We start from the raw sequence: 21,260 nt of genomic DNA on the forward strand, positions 1-21,260 counted from the left end.
TCCATAAATGGCGGAAAATAAACGTAGACTTGATTAAACTTCTCAAAAGCTCCTGTTCTCTTGGTTCAGCCTTGATCAGAGAGATTATCTGGCCCCTTGCCGCTCTTGTGCACCGCTTTCCTTCTGGGTCGTTCGACTCTCTGCCATTGTGGAGCCTTACTGAACCGCGTTTTTTTAAGCTCTCTAGGCTGCTCAGGGAGCTCCGCCGGAACACCCGCTTCCTTCAATGCAGCCGCCGCCTCAGAGATCGATTTGACGCGGTAAGTCTTTCCCTCTCTCTGAAAAGTGAGTGCAAAGGGGAAATTCCACCGATATTTAACACTCGCTTGTTGTAGTGCCATTGTCACCGCACGTAGCTCGTAACGTTTCTGCAGCGTGCTCGTAGCGAGGTCCTGATATACCGACACCGACAGATTTTGCCAGTCCCAAAGTTTTTTCTTATGAGCAATACTGAGAATATATTCTTTTTGCTTGTAGCTCTGAAAGTTCAGGATTATGTCTCTGGGCTTGCCATCTCTCCGGGCTCCCAGAGACCTATGAGCGCGCTCAATTAAAATGGCGCCGGCCTCCCCCGGAGCACTGAGGTCGAGCTCGGCACTAATCTGCCCTCGCAGAAATTCACAAAAATCTTGAGCTGTAGTCAAGCTGTTTTCGAATGCTGCTGTTTCCGGAATCCCCTGCAGGCGAATATTGTGGCGCCGAGACCTATTTTCTAAATCTTCTAGTTTGTCGGTGATCGAAGCTAGCTCAAGGTCGATTTCATTTTTAGCGGTAACTAAATCTTTAAGGTGGGCCTCCTGTCCTTCCATGCGAACGTCCAATTCGTCGACTCTGCGGCCCAGGGTTAAGAAATCATCACGTAACTCCGCAAATGAGGCCAGTAGCTCTTTTTTATTATTTTTAATTTCCGATCGCAGGTCCATGAACCATTCCCGCATTTGGCTTTTGGTGAGAACATCTGCCGTGGCGGGCGTAGGCTCTACAAGTTGTTGAGGGGACAATATCGGTGCATCATCGTCCGCCCCGTCTCCCTCTCCCGTCTCGCTTTCAGTGAGCTCGACTCCTACCTTCCTGGAGTCCGCTGCCATCCTCGTAAAAGAGAACTTTTGCAGCTCGCTTTTTTTTTTGGGGTTCATCAGTTAGCCTTCGTCTGTACAGATAGGAAAATTAGTTTCTTACCTGATAATTTTCGTTCCTGTAGTACCAAGGATCAGTCCAGGACACCTGGGTTGTGACTCCGCACCAGTAGGTGGAGACAGAGCAAAACTTGTGGGCGGAGCCATATATAAGCCCCTGTGCCAGTCACAGCCCCTCAGTCATACGTAATGTCAAAGTAGCCATGCAACCAAGTAACAAAACTGGCTAGAAAATGCACTTCTAACTTTAAACTAACACCAAACTCCTACTTGAACCCGGATTCCCAACCGGGAGAGCTAAACAAGCTAACAGCAAAACTAAGAAAACATGATGAGCGGACTCTCCGTTACTGTAGCGAAGCCCTGCGGGCGGGATCCTGGACTGATCCTTGGTACTACAGGAACGAAAATTATCAGGTAAGAAACTAATTTTCCTTTCCCTGTACGTACCAGGATCAGTCCAGGACACCTGGGATGTACCAGAGCCAACTTACCGAGGGTGGGAAGCAGAGAGTCCCGCTCGGAGAACCCTCTCTCCAAATCCCCCGGAATCGTGAGCCCGGACATCCAACCGGTAATGCCGGATAAAGGTATGCAACGACTTCCAGGTAGCCGCCCTGCAAATCTCTTGAGGCTACACCTAAGAAGCTTCCGCTCAAGACGCAGCTGGAGAGCGAGTCGAGGGAGCCCGAAGACCCACGGGAAGTGATTTTCCCCCCGCACCAAGTATGCCGAACCAATGGCCTCCTTGAGCCAAGTGGCAAGCGTCGTGCGGGACGCTGCAACTCCATTCTTTGAACCAGAGAACAAAACAAAGAGAAGAGCCGTGACCCGAAATGGATAATTGACCTCCAGACAGCGAAGGGGGGGATCTCCGCACGTCAAGCTTTCCGTAAATCCCTCGCTTCTGGATCAGAGGGCTCCCCGACCGCAAAAGCGGATAGCTCAATTGAAAAACATGGAAAGCCGACACCACTTTCGGCAGGAAGGAAGGAACCGTCCGCAAAAAAACTCCGGAATCGGAAATACACAAGAAGGGTTCCCTACAGGACAAAGCCCGTAACTCCGAAACACGCCGTGCCGAAGCAATCGCCACCAAGAACACCGTCTTCAACGTGAGATCCTGAATAGTTAAGCGTTTCAAGGGTTCAAACAGCGCCACGCATAAGCGGAGAGAACGGAATGGAGGTTCCAAGCCGGACAGGGAGACGCAATGGAGGACGAAGGTGCTTAGCTCCCCGAAGAAACGGGAGATATCCGGGTGAAGAGCCAGGAAAGTACCACGGACCTTACCTCGCAAACAAACCAATCGCCGCACTTGGACCCGTAGGGAACTACAAGCCAGACCTTACCTTGGCAAAAAACTGCTTGGAGGAACGCCAGAAAGCCGCAGTAGGGGACCACCCCACGCTGCACGCACCCATTCCTCCAATCCACCCAGACACGGACATAAGCAGGGACGTCACCTGTGTCCTGGAACGTAGCAACGTGGCTACCCACCGCAGCTGAGTAACCTTTTCTCTTCAGCCTATTCCTCTCAAAACCATGCCGCGAGGCAAGAAGTGATCCGCAGTCTCCAAACAGACGGAGCCCTGATGGAGTAGACCCCCCATCCCTGGAGGCTGAGGGGGTGCCGCCCTGGATGAGGTCTGCGAACCACTGCCGGCGCGGCAACTCCGGTGCCACCGGGAGAGCACGATGGCTGAGTGCAACTCTATGCGCCGCAGAATCTTGCCGTTCATCGGCCACGGGAGAAAAACACGTACAGCAGAACATCCGTCGGCCCGGGAAGCGCCAACGCATCGACGCCTTCCGCCCCCTTTTTTCGACTTCGACCGAAACATCGCGGAGCCTTCGCGTTGTGCCACGTGTCCATCAGATCCATGTGGGGCACTCCCCACTTCTCGCAAATGAGAGGCAACGCTTCGTCCGCCAGTTCCCACTCACCGGGATCCAGGCGATGCCGGCTGAGAAAATCCGCCTGAACGTTGCCGACTCCTGCACTGTGAGAGGCTGCCATGTGGCCGAGATGGAGTCCTGACCAGACCATTAAGCGCTGAGCCTCCTCCGCCACCTGTGGGCTCCTTGTCCCGCCTTGGCGGTTGATGTAGGTCACGGTGGTCACGTTGTCCGACAACATTCGGACCGCCTTTCCCCGCACTACCGGTAGGAAGGCTTGCAGAGCCCAGCGGACCGCTCTGGTCTCTAGTCTGTTGATAGACCACTGGGCTAGCGACACTGACCATAGGCCTTGGATCGAGCTCCCTAGGCAGACCACTCCCCGACCGGAGAGGCTGGCATCCGCGGTCACCACCGTCCAATTGGGCACCAGAAGAGACACTCCAGAGGACAGATGACTGGAATCCAGCCACGAGAGCAGGCTGGACCTCGCGAGTCCCCCTAGTGGAAGCGGTAAGTGGAACTCCTCGGAAACCAGCGCCCAGCAAGACAGTAAGGACGATGGTAAAAGGCCGCAGATGAGCGAACGCCCAGGAAACCAGCGCAGGCGTGAATGTTGCCGTTCAGAAGCCATATAACCCCGGACCGCAAGGCAGTCGCAGACAAGAAGCGCTGTACTTGAGCTGGCAGCTCGTATCTCCAATCGTGTGACAGGAACACCTAGCCCTGCGACGTGTCGACAACGGCTCCCAGAAATTTCAAGGTCCGCGAGGGTGCCCGATGACTCTTGTTGAAGTTGACCACCCATCCTAGGGACTGCCAAGGTATAAGACCCTGGCCCACTGACAACAGACATTGATCCTCGGGCTTCGCCCGAATCCACCAATCGTCCAGGGACGGATAGACCAGGAGATCATACTGGCGCAGCCGCGCCACCACCGCGACCATCACCTTCGTGAACGTGCGGGGGCCGTCGCGAGACCAACCAGGAGCGCTTGTAACTGGCAGTGCCATCCTAAAAACGCAGAACCTGATGAAGAACAGGAACGACGGCTGAATGCCTATGTGATGATACACCTTCGCGAAATCCAGGGAGGCCAGAAAACTCGCCGGGCCGCCCCGCAAGCAATACCGACCGAACCAACTCCATTTGAAGTGAGAAACGCGAAGGCATCGCGAAGGCATCAGTTCACTCCACCAAGATCCAGAATAGATCTGCCGTACCGCCTCTCTTGGGGACGACGAAGTAAATGGAGTAACGGCCCCTGCCGTGCGGTTGACCGGAACGGAGGAGGCAGCCGAGTCTGATCACGCGGAGGACCCACTGGTCTGACAATACACCGGCCCATCTCTCTACAACTGAAATCAACCGCGCTTGCCGGGGCTCCCTTGTTTCCCCCGAAAGGACTGCTGCTGCCATGGCGGGGTCCGGGAGGAAGAAGACCTATACGACTGACCAGGAGACTTTGGAGAACGCGACGTCCTGGGATCACGAAAGCGGGACCTGGTCGAAAATGAAAACCGCACCCTGAATTTATCCTCGAGCCTCGGGAATCAGTCGATCTCCGGCAAGAGAGAGAGCTTACCCATAGCGTTCGTGACCTGGAGGTGCAAAGCCGGAGTATCCTATTCTCGATAGAGCAGGGCTGACACAGACAGGTGAAAAGGAATGAAGCCCAGCCGAGACTACCCCCAGCGGGGTGGGATGACCAACCCCTCCAGGATGGTGGGAATCAAGGGCCAGCTCCTTCCTGATGAAGAGGGGGATAAAGCTCGAGTAATCCCCTTCTGAAGGCTGTGCCTGCCCAGCCGTCCACTGCGGCGGCGTGCCATCCCCCTCAGCCCCCCTCGGAGGCGGGGAGGGCGCCTTGGAAATCTCCGGACCAGAAGATTCAAACGTCGACATCTCCCTCAGCCCCCTTCGGAGGAGGGGAGGACACCTAGGAAAATTACCAGATCCGACGAGGCAGAGGTAGGGACCGTGCCCAAACCAGGCGGTATGGCCCGGAACGGGCGTTTGGCTATGAATCGCCCCACCGCGAACTGCGGCCGAGTACGCGTCCGGTCCTAACTTGATTGGCTCTCCGCCTGGCCAGAAGGTCGCTTGTGGGCACTGCAAGCCTTAAAGGGCCTATGCCTGGCCAAAAGAAAACCCAGGGACAAAGAGCCCCCCAGAGATCGTGGCGTGTCTCCCCCGGTCCCCCCCCCCCCACCGCCCTCCGATGGCAAAACAGACCGCGGAGCCGGCGACTGGGGGGGGGGGGGAACGGAAATGAGGGAACAAACCCCTGGGGCCTGCCGCGCTTGGTGTCGCGCTCGACGCCGCACCAAGATGGCCGACTTTCCTGCCAAATTTCGCGTGAAAAGTCTGTGTAGAATTTTTTTTTTTTTTTTTTTAAATCTTTGCCCGTGGCAGGCAGAAAACTGCTTGGGGAAGGCCACCCGGACGGTCCCCGCGACCAAGTACACCGCAAAGAGCGAAATGCCGCCGCCGAACAAGCACCCCTCGAAGCAAGGCCAACGATACTGCGCCCCTCGTTGCGCAGCCTGAGGAGAGCCGAGCTCGCCTAGAGGCGCGTTGGGCGCGGAAACGTCCGAAAAATGAGGACCCCGAAACGAGGAGTTCCCATCCACGCTAGCCTCATCCGAGGACTCAGCCCCCCCGGGGGACTCCCCCCCGAAGGCCTCCGCTAAGGAGACAACGCGGGAGGCATGCCGGGATTCCCTACCGGTTCGCACACAAGTTCGCGAGCTGACCCCAAGATGGCCGCCGCTCCGCGCTGAACGGGAAGGGGTCAGCCGGCATGACTGGAGCGGCGGAAAACGCGCGACTGCGAACGTGCCGACCAGGATCGGCTCCCCCTGTCTGTCCCGGACGGTCCCTCCCACCCGGGATGCAAACGGAGCAAATCCCCTCACGCGGGAGCTGCGCGCGCGCCGAGCCGCAAGCACGGCCAACCGTTCCCCTCGGCCTCCATGCGGTCGCGGCGGAACGGACGGCGCACTAACAAGACAGAAACTAAAATAATCAATTCCTACCGCCGAAAACACTCCCCGTGCCTCGCCGAGCCGAGAAAACTCCCCCACCGGCGAAGAAACGGAGAGCCGCACAAGAAAAATAAAAGTACAATTTTTTTTTTTTTTTTTTTTTTAATACGCAAACCTGACGCTGTCCAGGGTCCTGGGTCTCCTGCTTCTGTTGGGGGTGAGTGAACCGGGCTCCCCGGTGTCACCCCCACGCTGCTGCCAGTGGTAGGCCGGGTCCTCGACCCTCAGCAGCGGCCTCAACCAGGGGGGGATAGTCCCCTCAGAACCTTCCCACCCCCCTGGGAGGCAGGACGGACAGCTTCTTCTTGTCTCTTCTCACCTTCAAATCCTTTTCTTTCTTTGTTTGGTTTTTTTTTTTTTTTTTTTTTTTTTAAATAACCAAAACCGATAAACTGAAACCAATAAAACCACCATGACCCTGACTAACCAACTATCAGTCCTCAGGCCACTCAGAGGCTGTGACTAGACCTGCACCACCTACTGGAGACAGAGTAAGACTGAGGGGCTGTGACTGGCACAGGGGCTTATATATGGCTCCGCCCACAAGTTTTACTCTGTCTCCACCTACTGGTGCGGGTCACAACCCAGGTGTCCTGGACTGATCCTGGTACGTACAGGGAAAGAGTGTTTTAAGGTTCGTGTAGCATTGAATAAAGCCACTAGTTTCGGGTGGAAACAGTGGGGTGCCTCGGGAGCGCGAGAATTATGCAGCCATCTTGTCTCGTGGCGAACAGCGCCCCCCTTCCCGAAGACTTTTTTGACCCCGAAACTGAGGCCCCCTTGCCTGATTGAAACCTCAGAGTATCTCAGAAATGGGACTGGGAAGGAAACACCTTCTTAGTGCTCTTCTTATCCTCAGGCAACCTGTTTCCTTTGGACTCCCCCAAAGACTTCATGAACTGATCCAAATCCTCCCCAAACAGAAGCTTCCCTATAAAAGGAAGATTACACAGTTGGGACTTGGACCACATCTGCCGACCAATTGCGCAACCACAAAAGTCTAGGTGCTGCCACCGCCGAGACCATGCTCTTAGCGGAAGTATGCACCAAATCATACAGTGCATCTGCCACATGTGCCACACCAGCCTCCAGTCACACCCAATGCAGAGGACTGAGCACCCCAGAAGAACCCTGCTCTTGAGCTTTCTGAACCCAGCACAAGCAGGCATGCTGCATCATACTGCCACAAACTGCGACACGGAGACTCAAGGCAGAAACCTCAAACATGTGCTTCAATTGAAACCCTAATTTGCTGTCCTGCATATTCTTCAAAGCAGCTGAACCCGCCATGGGGATCGTAGCTTTCTTAGTCACTGCAGCATCCACCTTAGGAATCTTTAGATGATCCAGGGCTTCTTTCATCAAAGGACAAAGCTTCGCCATAGCCTTACTGACTTTCAAGTCTGCTTCCAGGAAATCCTATTCCCGGCTTATCAGCTTCTGAATCTTCTTAGGCAACAGAAAGACACTAGAGGACCATACAGCCCATCTAGGACCAGACTCACTCCTTCATTATTGGACTCTTCCTCAGTCATCTTCACTCCTAATTCCTCCAACACTTGAGGAAAGAGAGGGCGTAGCTCCTCCTTTTTAAATAGGTGGACCACCTGAGGGTCATCCCTCTCCATCACCGGACCCTCATCCAGATCAAGGTCATCCTTGTTCATATCAAGATCCACATTCGGACCCACATCTGGGTCTGCCCCTGCGGAGACGCAGAATCGTCCTGCATATCATCAGAGTCATCCAGATCCCTGGGTTCTGCCTCCTCATGATGCAGCCCCAGACGTTTCAGCAAATCTCCAGAACCTCCCGCAGAAACCATCCTTGGCCTCTAGGGAGGAGCACCTGACTGCCTCTCTCTTGGTCTCTCCCTCCTGCTCCCTTTCCAGAAAGGCTCTATGCAACAGCAGGACAAATTCGGGGAAAAACTTCTCCAGATCCTGGGTTCCCCACGCAAGCAGACTGTCTTCCGAGTCTGCTCCCCCCATGCTGATCCTTCTCAGCACCCTGCACCACAGGGGAGAGGGAAGGAGGGGAATTTCTGGACTCCCTACAGGCTGGAGCCCCCTGGATGCGATCCCCCCTCGGGTGCGGTTGCAACAGTGGGCCCCAGCCGTGGCCTCCGAATACCGGTCAGCCCTCTTCTCCTGCGATCCACCCGCGGAGGGTCCCCTCTTCCCCCGACGCACAGCCAGTATAGCGGGACTTGGAATTGAGCCTAGCCGACCAAAGCTCACATGCTCTGCATGCCGCCATGTGCGGCTTAGGCTTCATCCCCCAACATGGTCACAGCAAAACGTGGCCTGAGCATGCCAACACTAAAGCAGACCGCACACGTGGCTGCCCTGCTAAGCCATGTGGTTGTGTCAGCCCAAGTGGTGCACGGCAAACTTCACACAGAAAGGCAAACTTTCCCCGCCAGGGAAAAAAATTGCAGGATCCTCTTGCTCTCCCCTCTTGCTGAGCCGCCGACTGAATCTCCTAAGCTGGAACTTTTTTTAAATTTTACTGTACTTTTTTTTTTTCCTTAAACTTAATTTAGAAGAAAAACAACACACAGAGGACTTCCCTGCTCAGAAGACAGCAGTTCACAGGTAGAGAGGGAACCAGTCCCCTGGCTATCAAGACCTCCAGAACCAATGGGCTACTGCAGTCAAAGGTTTCCAACCCCCCCAGTCGCCCGGCTCAACCCAAGGGAAGGTCCACAAAGGCACCTAACACCTCGGGGAGCCTGATCCAACTTCTCGAATCAAAACTCTTCTCTTTATCTAACTATATTTCATCTCTTTCAAAACTGCAGGTCTGCACCTCTACCATCTGCTGGAGACAGGGACTGCAGGTGGTACTCTCAGATATGTAGCAGTGCCTCGAAGTTTGTTCTTTGCCTCCATCTGCTGATAGGGATACAAAATCCACTTGACTGGACTGATCTGGGTAGGAACAGGAATTCACCAGAGTCGCCCCTCACACCCTCCATTGCCCACCCAGTAGAGACCCCTCTTGTGGCCCCCTCCCTCTTTCACCTGCCATCCGCAGCATCATGGCCTGCAGTGGGGTCAGGTCTTTGGCGCTCTTCTTTTTCTTCTTCTTCTTGCGTGAGGTCTCGGGCGCATCAGCAAAGCGCACACTGTGACCTGAGGAAAGAAGGCAGAACCAGACATCAGGGATTGGAGGCAAAAAAACCTAAAACAGTGAAACATGAAACTGTTGCCAAAATAACTGAAGGAAAATACATTTGTTAACATAAAAGACTGGCATAAACAGAGCTAGGTCTCAGCACAAACTGGCGAGCAAAAGTGTTTAGGACAAGCATAGCAGGGTTTAAAAGAGGTTTGGACAAGTTCCTGGAATAAAGGTCCATAACACATTATTAGCCACGTAGACTAAAGAAAGCTATTGCTATCCCTGAGAGTGAGTAACAGGAATTAGATCTACTTTATGGGATCTGCCAGGTACTTGTGACCTGGACTGACCACTGTCAGACAGAAAGCAGAGTTGCTTACGTGTAACAGGTGTTCACCAAGGACATCAGGATGTTAGTCCTCACACATGGGTGACATCATCTGGTGGGGACCGGCAAGGAAAAGTTTTGTCTGGCACACTGAGCATGCCCAGCATGCCACTAACCTTCAGGCCGATACAGTAAGGAGCGGTAGGAAGAGCTGCGTTAGTGCCGGGCGCACCCGTGGTTGCCGCACGCACAGCCCAGCTCACCTACCGCTCGATACTGTATGTAAATAGCTTGCAAATGCAAGCTGCGTCTAAGAAGGGTCCGTGAAGCGTTAGGCCCGCGCAACCCATTTTACTGTATAGAGCGCTATACAGTATCCTGGGTGCGCTGGCCTAATGCTTCAGGGACACGCTGGTATCTGTCATTTCAAATGTCATTTCAAATGACATTTGAAATGACAGGTACCAGGAAGTGGACGGTTCTCCTACGCTCGGGATTGCCAGTCCTCTCTCCTCTCCTCCCGAAGCAAGCAACGAAAGCGGAAAAAATCGAAAAACGAAAAAAAAAAAGAAAGCGAAAAAAAAAAAGTAGCGAGAGAGAGGGGAGAGAGGACAGGCAATCCTACGCTCGGGATTGTCAGTCTTCTCTCCCCGCCTCCCGAAGCAAGGCGCGAAAAGCAGCCTTGCTTCGGGAGGAAGGGAGAGAGGACTGGCAGTGAAAAGCAACGAAGCGACTTACTTTTTTGCAGCCCCCCTCCGGAGACGGACATCGGCGACGAGGGACCGCGGCTCCCCTGCCTCCAGCTGCCCGCGAACATAGATGCCTGCACGGGCGAAAGCGGCCCCTGTGTGTGCAATTGGGCCGCTCAAGGCGTGACGTCACGACATTTGGAGTCGCGGCATGTGACGTCACGTCTTGAGCGGCCCAATTGAACGCACAGGGGCCGCTTTCGCCCGTGCGATGCGTCCATCTTCGCGGGCAGCTGGAGGCAGAGGAGCCACGGTCGTCTCCGGAGGGGGGCTGCAAAAAAAGTAAGTCGCTTCATTGCTTTACACTGCCAGTCCTCTCTCCCCCCCTCCCGAAGCAAGGCTGCTTTTCGCGCCTTGCTTCGGGAGGAGGGGAGAGAGCATAGGATTGCCCGTCCTCTCTCCCTTGCAACTTTTTTTTTCGCTTTTTCGCTTTTTTTCCGCTTTCGTTGCTTCGGGAGGAGGGGAGAGGACTGGGGCTGCCCCGGAGACCAGGACCCATGGACGCGGCCAGGGCAGGTGAACGGGGGCTGGGGGAAAGTTTGCCGCCTACCCGTACCCCTGCGTAACATCTTGTCAAGATGTATTTTAGGACACAGAGGTTTCTCTGAAATACATCCTCAAGTTACAGACACCATGGTCACTATGACATTAAAAACTGGATCTACACTGAATGTCTTTGGTCTTCATGGTAGCCACCTTTTATGAAAAGCTCCATAGGACTCATATGAAGGACAGTAGATGGTGGCCTGGTTCTAAGTCATGCTGCAGATGCAGACCGAGGACCTGGCACCACAACAACTGTGCATGGATACATTTCCCACCAACTCTCACCCGCTCTCTTCTCCTTGTTTGCATCGTCCGGATGTCTGCGCTCATCGCTCTCACTGTCATCTGAATGCTCACTGTCACTGTCACCCTCACTGCTGTTGTCTCTGTCCATTTCTTCAGGGTACCCCTCATCTTCACTTGTGCTAGAGCCATCATCGTCATGACCTCGTTGACCTGTTTGAGGGGTAGTGTGAAAGATGAGGAAGAATAAAATGCAATTATATTTTTATATACACTAGCAAAAACCCACTGAAAATTCAACAGAAGTGGCAATTGAACCCCAACACTCTTCCGCCGCCTTGCCCAATTCCAACTTAGCATTTGTTTTTCGTTTCCTGGGCTGACCCAAGCATTCTGCCCCAGTTACCCTTTCTACATATCCACAAGCTGCCATCCTCTTCCTTGCAGCCCACCTGACCCACCATCCCTCTGGCCCAGTAGCTGTGATTTCCAGAGCTGTGGGTACTTTGTAAAGAGCATGAACTAGCACATTACACAGCAGAGAGCAACTCCTTGAGGCTGTCAGTGAAACAGACACCCCCATTCCAAGTGTATGTGTGTGTATCAATTGTTGACACTAGTCGTGGTGCAAAATATACACAGGTGTAGCAGAGAGCTTTGCACTGCCTTGCGGTTGATGTGGTTTTGACTCTTACTACTACAGTGGAGGCAATGCTGGTTGGCTAGAAGCGAGCAGTGGTGAGCCCCCAAAGTACGCTGCATTTTGCCCCTTAGTCACACAAGGCAGTGATGTGATCTGCAGGGGGATGGAAAATAAATTCCAGGAGATCCCAGAAGGATTGGTAGGGCAGTTACTTCAGCATAACCCACTAACTAAAGGCAGTGCTGGACAGATCAAATATGGCAAAGAGAAGGGGAGACGGGACTAAGCCTGGTGCTATGGAGCTTTCTGCAGAAAGAAACTCGGGTATTGATATTTTCCCTTTCCTCTCTCTCCCCAAAAACTAAAATGTCACAGAAGTTATATTACTCCTTTGAGCCTTTTTTCCCTAAGAGAGAAGACAGCAACCTTATGACATGAGCTACAATAAAGCTTCGACTGGATATTTTTTGTGGTACAGAGCTCCAGGGCCAGAAATTAAGTATAAATTATTAGGTATCTTTCATTAAAAGGACAGTGTATAGCAAGCTTTCTATCTCATAAAAGCAGAGTTGTTTACCTGTAACAGGTGTTCTCCAAGGACAGCAGGATGTTAGCCCTCACACATGGGTGACATCATCAGATGGAACTGTCACGGGGTCCCTCTTCAGTCTTATAATACAGAGTTCGCGAAAAAATAAAATAAACCGCAAGAAAAACCGACTCTGCGGGATGGTGGGCAGGTTTTGTGAGGGCTAACATTCTGCTGTCCTTGGAGAACACCTGTTACGGGTAAGCAACTCTGCTTTCTCCAAGGACAAGCAGGATGGTAGTCCTCACACATGGGTGATTAAGTAGCTCCAGGCCTCTCCGAACATGGGCAGCAGAGAACAGGTGCCAACGTGCACAACAACTGGAACTGCAGCCACCACTGGAGCAGGCCTGCACCCAAGGACAGGGCCCAAGGAGGGAGAGTTGGGTTTTCATGGCTGGAAGAGATTACGGAGGACAGACTGTCCAAAATGACTGTCTTGTCTGCCATCCTTGTCCAGAAAATAATGTGAGGCGAAAGTATGGAGGGAACTCCAGGTCGCCGCTCTGCAAATCTTGTGAATGGGAACTGCTCGCAAGTGAGCCATAGAGACCGACATGGTCTGGACAAAGAGAGCTTTGATGTGGCCATCAAGCTGTAACCCCGCCTGTGCGTAGCAGAAAGCGATGCAATCTGCTAGCCAGTAGGATAGAGTTTGCTTGGAGACAGCGACTCCTAATCGGTTTCTGTTAAGGAAACGTAAAGCTGAGTGGAGGAGAGGTGGGGCACTGTCCGTTCCAAGTAAAAGGCAAGCGCCCTCTTGCAATCCAATGTGTGTAGGGCATGCTCACCTTGGTGAGCATGAAGCCTCGGGGAAAAAAAAGAAGGCAACACAATGGACTGGCTGAGATGGAACTCTGAAACCACCTTGGGAAGGAACTTTGGGTGTGTCCATAGGACCACCTTGTCAGAGAAAACCTCATATAAGGCGGGTATGACACCAGAACTTGCAGTTCACCTATCCTGCGAGCTGATGTAACCGCAACCAAAAAGATCACCTTCCAGGAGAAGTACTTTAGGTCACACGAACCCAATGGTTCAAATGGAGGTTTCATGAGTTGCGTGAGGACTACATTGAGATCCCAGGAAAACGCTGGGGTGGGGGCTTTAGTTATAGTGAGCTCCTCATGAATCTGCTGCCCACTAGCAGATAAGAAGAAATTGCAGAACTATCCGAACCATGATGGTAAGCTGCTATGGCACTGAGGTGAACCCTTACCAATATGGTCTGCAGACCGGACTCAGAGGGATAACAGATAGTCTAGTAGTGCCAAAGGGGAGCAAGAGAAGGGGTCTAGGCCATGACCCTCACATCAGGAAGAGAACTGCTTCCACTTTAGATTATAGGATTTTCTAGTGGAAGGCTTTCAGGACTCCAGAAGGACACGAGATACCCCCTCCGACAGGCCAAGGGCCTTTACCATTATCCGGTCAACATCCAGGCTATGAGGGCGGCCAAGGCCTGTAAGTTGGGGTGGTGGAGGCTGCCCTGGTTCTAGATAATGAGGTCCAGAGCCATCCCCAATCGTATTGGGGGGAGCAAAGTCATGTCCCGAAGAGTCGGGAACCAGACCTGGCTGGGCCAGCAGGGAGTAATCAGAATCATGGAGCCCTGATCCTATCGTAACTTGTGGAGTGTCCTGGTTATGAGCGGAAGGGGCGGGTAAGTGTACAGCAGCCTCTTGCCGCAGTTGATCGAGAAGGCGTCCGCTATCGAACTCCTGTCCCGTCTGTTGAGGGAGCAGAAGCGGTGCACTTTCCTGTTCTCCACGGAGGCAAACAAATTTATGTCAGGGGTCCCGCAGCAGCGGAAGATGCGGTTCGCCACCTCCTGACTGAGGGACCATTCGTGGAGCAGGAACGTCTGACTCAAGGCGCCAGCCCGAATGTTGTCCACACCCAGAAGGTACACCGCCCAGAGAGTGATGTGGGTCTCGATGGCTCATGACCAAATCTGGACTGCTTCCTGGCAGAGAGGGAATGACCCTGTCCCTCCCTGTTTGTTCAGTTACCACATGGTCACCTGATTGTTGGTCTGAACCAGAACTATCTTGCTCATGAGAAATTCTTGGAATACCTGGAGGGCATAGCGGATCACTCGCAGCTCCAAGATGCTGATCTGGAGCCATGACTCCTGAACTGACCAGAACCCTTGGGTGCGGTGGCCCAGCACATGCACTCCCCATCCCATCTGAGAAGCATCGGTGGTGAGCGTAGCCTGAGGCTGAGCACTCCAAAAAAGACAACCCTGCTCCAGGTTCGGGGAGGATTGTCCACCACAGGAGGGATTGCCATAGCTTGGTCGTGACCAGGATGCAAGCACACAGATCCTGCAACACCTGATACCACTGAGAGCGGAGGGTCCACCTCACCCATCGCATGTGTAGCTGAGCAAATGGGGTGACATGTACCATTGCCACCATGTGGCCCAGTAGCTGGATGAATTGATGAGGGAGACATGTGGGCAGCCAGAGACGTGCCGGGCAAGAGCCGCTAAGGTCTCTGCCCTGTCTCAAGGCAGGAAAGCCCTCGCCTGGACGGTGTCCAGGTGCGCCCCAATGAAGTCCAGCTGCCTGGACGGCTGGAGATGGGATCTGGGATAGCTGATCAAGAATCCCAGGGTCTCCAAGGTGTCGATTGTCAAGCGCAAGGTACTCTGAGCCGCCCTGCTGGGAGCTGCCCTTGATGATCCAATCGTCGAGGTAGGGGAGAACATAAACTCCTTGCCTTTGAAGATGTGCCCCGACAACTGCCAGACACTTGGTGAAATCCCAGAGTGCAGATGCGAGGCCAAAAGGTAGGACACAATACTGACAGTGCGGACCATCGACCAGGAATCTTAGGTACTACCGATCTACCTGAAAAATGGGGATATGGGAGTACGCGTCTTTTAGATCGAGGGAGTAGAGCTAGTCTCCTGCTCGGAGAAGGGGAATTAGGGTACCCAGCAAGACCATTTTGAACTTCTCCTTTATCAAGAAACAATTTAGAGCTCTCAGGTCCAAAATGGGCCTTCTTGGGGATTAGAAAGTACCTGGAGTAGAACCCTTTTGCCCTGTTGGCTGGGTGGAATGGGTTCGACTGCCTGAGCAGAAACAAGGGCGGAGAGTTCCACTCAAGTATCTGCACGTCCCCTGCCGCTCTCCACCAAGGAGAAGGAGGGGAGCAGAGTGGAAGTCACTGGAAATGCAGTTGTTAACCCTGACAAATGATGGATAGGACCCAGAGGTCCGATGTGATGGAGATCCACCGATCTGCAAATAGCTGAAGACGACCTCCAACTGGAGGGCTGGGGTCTCGAGGAGACGGCTGGCTTATGCTCCCCTAGCTGCCAGTCAAACCCCGTGGCGGGGGTCTGCAGCGGGACTGCAGGCACCCGAGGTGGTCTAGGCTGTCTCTGCCTAGTCTTGGGGGCAGGCCTTTGTGCCCTGGACCTCGATGCAGGAGGGTAATATTTACGAGGTCTACAGAAAGGCCATTTAGGATATTGCCTTGGGGGCTTTCTGGTAGGCTGGGTGTCATAAGTACTAGCCGACAATTGCTGAAGGGTCTCTTGGTAATCTTTTAGCTGAGCCACAGCCTCCTTAACACTGTCTCCAAACAGGTTCTCTCCAGTAAAAGGCAAGTCGGCCAGACGGTCCTGTTCCTCAGGGTGCAAGTCTGAAGCTCGTAGCCGTGCCATCCAACAGGCTCTAATGCCAGCTGCAGTGGATCTCATGGCTGTCTCGAAAAAGTCATAAGCCGAGTGTACCGCATGCTTATCACACTCCAAGCCCTACTGGACAATAGACTGGAAGTCCTCCTGGAATTGTTGAGGTAGACGCTCACTAAATTCCAGGGCCTGCTTCCATAGGTTCTGGGAATATTGTCCCATGTAAAGTTGGTAGCAGGCTATACAGGCAATGAGCATGACTCCCTGGAACTCTTGGCGTCCCAATACATCAAGAGCCTTATGATCATGCCCTGGAGGCACAGAGGCATGGGTACGAATCCTCTTAGCCTTTTTTAGGGCCGACTCCACCACCACTGATTGGTGGGGGAGTTGACGGCAGTCAAACCCAGTGGAAAGCTGGACTAGGTATACTGCATCCTTCTTTCTGTTAACCGGTGGCACCGAGATGGGATGCTCCCATAGGCGGGTCAAATGTTCCTTGAAAATGTCATGGACTGGCTCCGCCACCACCTCCTTCGGGGCATTCATGATTTGCAGGATCTCAAGCATTTTGTGCCTTGAGTCCTGCTCTGTTAACAATTGGAAAGGCACAGACTCAGCCATGGCCTTGACAAACCCAGCGAAGGAAAGATCGTCGGGGGGAGATCGCCATCACTTCTCCAGTGGAGAGGGCTCAGAAAGCAAATCATCCGATTTCTCGGAGGAGGATATGGAAGCCTCCCCTTCACAGGGGTCATAGGGAGCTTCTTCCTCCTCCTCACTGTGATCCTCTGGGGATGCAGGGGGGTTGAAGGCCCATCGGCGTGCGCAGCTTGGTCCTCAAGGGCACTGGGAGGAGCACCAGGGGCATTGGGAGGCCGTGAGGTCGGCGCGGGGTCGGGTGGCGTCAGCGGGAACAAGGGCATCAAAGGAATCAGTGGAACCAACCCCAATAGCCCTGGGAGAGCTGGCAGTTGATATGGCACTATGTGTCTATGGGCCGCCATTGAGCCAGATGGCCTTTCCTCCTTGGAGGAGTCGCTCACTGGTATGGGGGCTGGTGGCAGTGGTGCGCCCAGGGGCCGTGGAGGGGCTTGAGGCACCAGAGCCGGCTGTGTCGGGAAGATACTGATCAGCATGTTGAGCCACTCCAGCAAGGGCGCAAACACCAGTGGAGCAGGCTTCTTGCGGCGGAGGCAGTACCCGGGGAACCAGAGGCTCAAGATCCTGCAGGGCTCGGCCGACCACCAACTGCACGTGCCTCTCTAACTCCTCCTCAAAGGCCAGTGAGGAGAGCATGGCCTGCAGAGGAGCTAGCGGAATCGGTACATCCCCCCGTGTAAGGGGAACCGAGCCCTGCACCAGTATTGGTGGAAACTACTTGGAGACATCGGTGGGGTCAGAGGGAATGGCCTCTTTTGTCCTCGACCGCTTCGTGGGAGGCACTGAGGTCGATGCCTTCACACGATCTGGTTTGGAGGAAGAAGAGGACCAATGCCGAAGTTTTTTTTTAGATCTTTCTCGATGAACACCGTGGTCCTTTCCAGATATCGATGGCGACATCGAGGAACCGGACAGGGAACCAGATGACAGGGACATGGATGGTCCCCTGCATCGATTTTGGGACCAGGCACGACGGGGGGAGGAAAACCCGATGGAGTAGGAGCCGGGAGCTTCTTTCCAAGTAGGATGGACGTCCCCGACGCCGAGGACAGTTATGAATGCTTGGATCCGAAAAGTATTTCCATTCTATCGAGGCGGGCCCAATGATCCTTCGGGGTCATCTGGGCACAGAGATCGCAGACGCGGACATTGTGAGAAGCCCCCGAGAAAAGGACACAGACCTTGTGGGGGTCTATGAGGGACATGGTCGGGGGGTACTGGGGGCTCTGGCGGAAGCTGGTTGATGCCACTGGAAAAAGAGCGGGACGCATGGTCGACAGGCTCCGGGAGGGGACGCCGTTGACGACTGACTGCAATGACCCGAGAAACTTATTGAGCGCAGGATGAGGAGGGTGAGGGACCCTATGCAACGCGTGGAAGGCAAAAACCACTATAAAGTAGCAAATTTTGCAAAAAGAAGTACGAGCTCTGAAGCTGCGAGGTGAAAACTCCACGGAAAAGAAGAGACTGAAGAGGGACCCCACGTGGAAGTGTGGTTAGCGGCATGCTGGGCTCCATCCGATGATGTCACCTATGTGTGAGGACTACCATCCCGCTTCTCCTTGAAGAAATTATGATATGCAATCTCTACTAATCTCAATCAACTTCCAGACTGTCTCTCTGTGCCTGTAAAATGCTTTTCACAATTTATAAAAAAAACAGTGCTACATCTTGATATAGCTATATAAAAACTATGTTTATTTATTTAGATTTAGCTCAAATGTTTTCATTGGTGGCTGAAGGTGAATTACATTCAGACATAATAAGTATTTCCCTATCCACAGAGGGCTTACAACATTTGGAAGTCATTCACAAAACAGGGTTAGGCCAGGTACTATGTGGTAAACGACATAATGCAGGGATAACACAGAGTATTTGAAATCCCTTGCATTATTCTGCTGCCGGCACTGCATGTATTAAAATGAGCTAATTAGCATGCAAACGTATACTAATTAGCTCATTACTAGCTTGAATTATGCAAATCAAATAACATGGTTTGCCTCAAAAATTGCAAGCCACATTATTTGACGTGAAGTTAACTAAAACTCAAAAGTTTTAACTAATGCACAACCCAATGCTTCGGGGGCTCTATCTTAAAGAGGCAGATGGCTCTCAGTAAGCCTCCTCAAAATGACAACCCCCCTCCCCCTGAATTCTCCATAGGCCACCTGTCCCCTACACCCTCCTCCCCAAGGCAGCCATAGTGCTAAAATAAAATAGTAATAAAAAATAAAAAGTTTGGTGCTGGTCCCACCCCAAACTTCCTCAAGTACAAAATTTGGTCCCAAAAGCCAGGCCTCCCCAACCCCACCCTCCAGATCTCCCCATAAGTTACAATTTTGTCTCTGGTGTAGTGCAGTCCGAGAGTGCCCCCTAGGCTCTGGGCCCAGTGGTGGCCATTTTTCAAAACGGCACTGGCCACCTTTATCATGTGATGGGGCATAGGCCGGGCCCAGTGGGTTGGTGCCATTTTGAAAAATGGTCACTGTCGGGCCCGGAGCCTTGAGGACGCTCTGGGCCCACACTAAACCATCAAGGACAAAACTGTAAGCTATGGGGGATCTGGAGGGTGGGCTAGGATAGGTGGTACGGGCTTCAGTCTCAGGGGCCAAATTCTGTACTTGAAGGGAAGGGGTTGGGATGGGCCCAGTTACCAAACTTTTTATTATTTTATATATATATTTATATATATATATTTTTTTAACACTATGGCCACTTCTAAGACAGCAGTGGGGGAAGGAGAGAGGTCTATGGAGACCCCCAGGGTTTTTAGTCGCTTTGGGGGTCTTACTTGGGACCAAGAGGTTCTTTTATATGATGGCATCCCCACAGTCCCAGAATGCCATCATGCATTCTTTGGAGCCCATTTACTACCATAGTATTTTACCACTGAGATAAATACCATGGGATTTACAAAGCAGCAGAGCCAATTACCCCCACTTTTTAAGTCCCATGGTATTTTTGCCTCTGGGAAAAATACTGTGGCTTAGTGAATGAGGCCCAAGTTTGTACCTGAGACCTTGGAGGATAAAGTGACTTGCCCTAGGTCACAAACAGCAGTAGTGATGTGTCTAGTATTGTATTGTACAGTCTACCCTGCCTTGGCCCTTGCAATGATGGTACAGGGATGAGTTCCTCCTATTCTGCTGGGGATATGTTTCCCAGCCCCGTTACCTGCACCAGGGCTATGCAGCATCTCCTCCTCACGTCTCCTGAGGATATTCTCCAATGCAAATCCCAGTTTACGGCCATACATCTGCAGCACTTGGGGTGGTGGAGGCCCTGGAGGTGGACCTGGGGGCTTCTTTCCAGGTGGTAACCGAGGCACACTGTGTCCAGGGGGAGGTGCAACTGAGACAATCCGGGATGGCGGTCTAGGAATTGAGACAAGGGGGGGGGGGGGGGTTGAAATTTGATAGAAAATAGAATCCTCTCATATATAACTATTTTTCACAAAGAGAATTCAATGCATTGGCAAAGAATGGTTTCCTCCACTAATCTGTATCAGAAGCATAAGGAAAATGTTATCACAAACATGTAGCATGTAATGATGCATTGATACTACACCCTTAGGACTGAATTCTATGCATGAGCATTTTCGACTGAGAACAGGTAGAACAATTTCCATAATAATTAACCCTCACAAATTCCACCAAAATCCTCTTAGCAACTGCTCAAGCTATACTTCTACCAGGTGCCAGGCCTAAGGACGCAGCCCTTTCCTCTGCTCTCTCTGATCCCTGTAGGCTGCACAAAATGCACACTGCCTCAGGACGGGCTCTGCAGGGGGATGGCGTGCACTGGGGAGGGAACACAAGCATTGAAAAAATATTTAGAAAACTTGAGCACCCTGGGAAAATAAGTTCAATCTTATTTTTGAATATTTTTTCTTTTGTTGCTGCTCTTTGCTCTCCTCCCTCCACATTTCTTCCCTCTTATCTTACTTATGTTCCCCTCCATCCTTTCAACCTCTTCCTATTTGGCCTTTCCCAGTTATTCTTTAACATTTTAGCAGGCCCTATCTACGAAGCTAGAGCTTCGTCACACAGATCCCAGGGACAGTTTAATGCAGGCCCAGCTGCTGATGTAAGAAATGTTGCAGTCAGGCCTCGATTTAGGCACACTCTACCAGGCCTGTACCTAGGCCATCAAATTCTCTGCCTTCCTCTCTCACAGGTATGCTCACAGGTCCTGCCCCCTTTGGGCTTCCATACTGGGGGTGAGGAATGTAAGCATAGGCTTATTCCCCATGTTTACTTCCCTGTGAGGACTGCTACTGGCTCTGGGGGCAGGGGCACCAACAAGACTGGAGCCGAGGTTGCAATTCTGTAGTTTGTTGTGGGGAGTGAGGGGAGTACAGTGCCTTGGCAACAGAGGATTAAATCTGTCCCTGATTGCAGTGTGTTGGATATAGGGGAGTGCACTTTAGTAAGTTTTAAAAACTTTAATAGTTCAAAAAAATCTCATGCATCTGATTTCTGCAAGCAATTATCAATCCTCTGGAAAGTAAGTTTGCTTACTATAAATGGTGTTTTCCGTGAATTAGCCATGATGCGGGTGATGTCATCTGGTGGCACCAAAAAGACTGGTCTCTCCTACCTAGTAGACTTTTGAGCTCTACTGAGCATGTGTAGAAGT

At 52.5% G+C, this 21,260-nt stretch overlaps 1 protein-coding gene across 2 annotated transcripts in view; it reads right to left on the reverse strand.

The window, feature by feature from the left end:
- The window catches only part of WBP11 (WW domain binding protein 11), a 130,196-nt gene that overhangs the window by 44,791 nt on the left and 64,145 nt on the right, over positions 1–21,260 (reverse strand). For both annotated transcript variants that reach the window (XM_029590471.1, XM_029590470.1), the window contains 3 exons: positions 19,797–19,996; positions 11,118–11,288; positions 9,110–9,220 (listed from right to left, as the gene is read on the reverse strand). In XM_029590471.1, the coding sequence (XP_029446331.1) occupies positions 9,110–9,220; positions 11,118–11,288; positions 19,797–19,996 (482 nt within the window). The remainder of the gene's footprint in view (positions 1–9,109; positions 9,221–11,117; positions 11,289–19,796; positions 19,997–21,260) is intronic.

This window comes from Rhinatrema bivittatum, chromosome 2 (assembly GCF_901001135.1).
Source record: "Rhinatrema bivittatum chromosome 2, aRhiBiv1.1, whole genome shotgun sequence".
NCBI classification, from domain to species: domain Eukaryota; kingdom Metazoa; phylum Chordata; class Amphibia; order Gymnophiona; family Rhinatrematidae; genus Rhinatrema; species Rhinatrema bivittatum.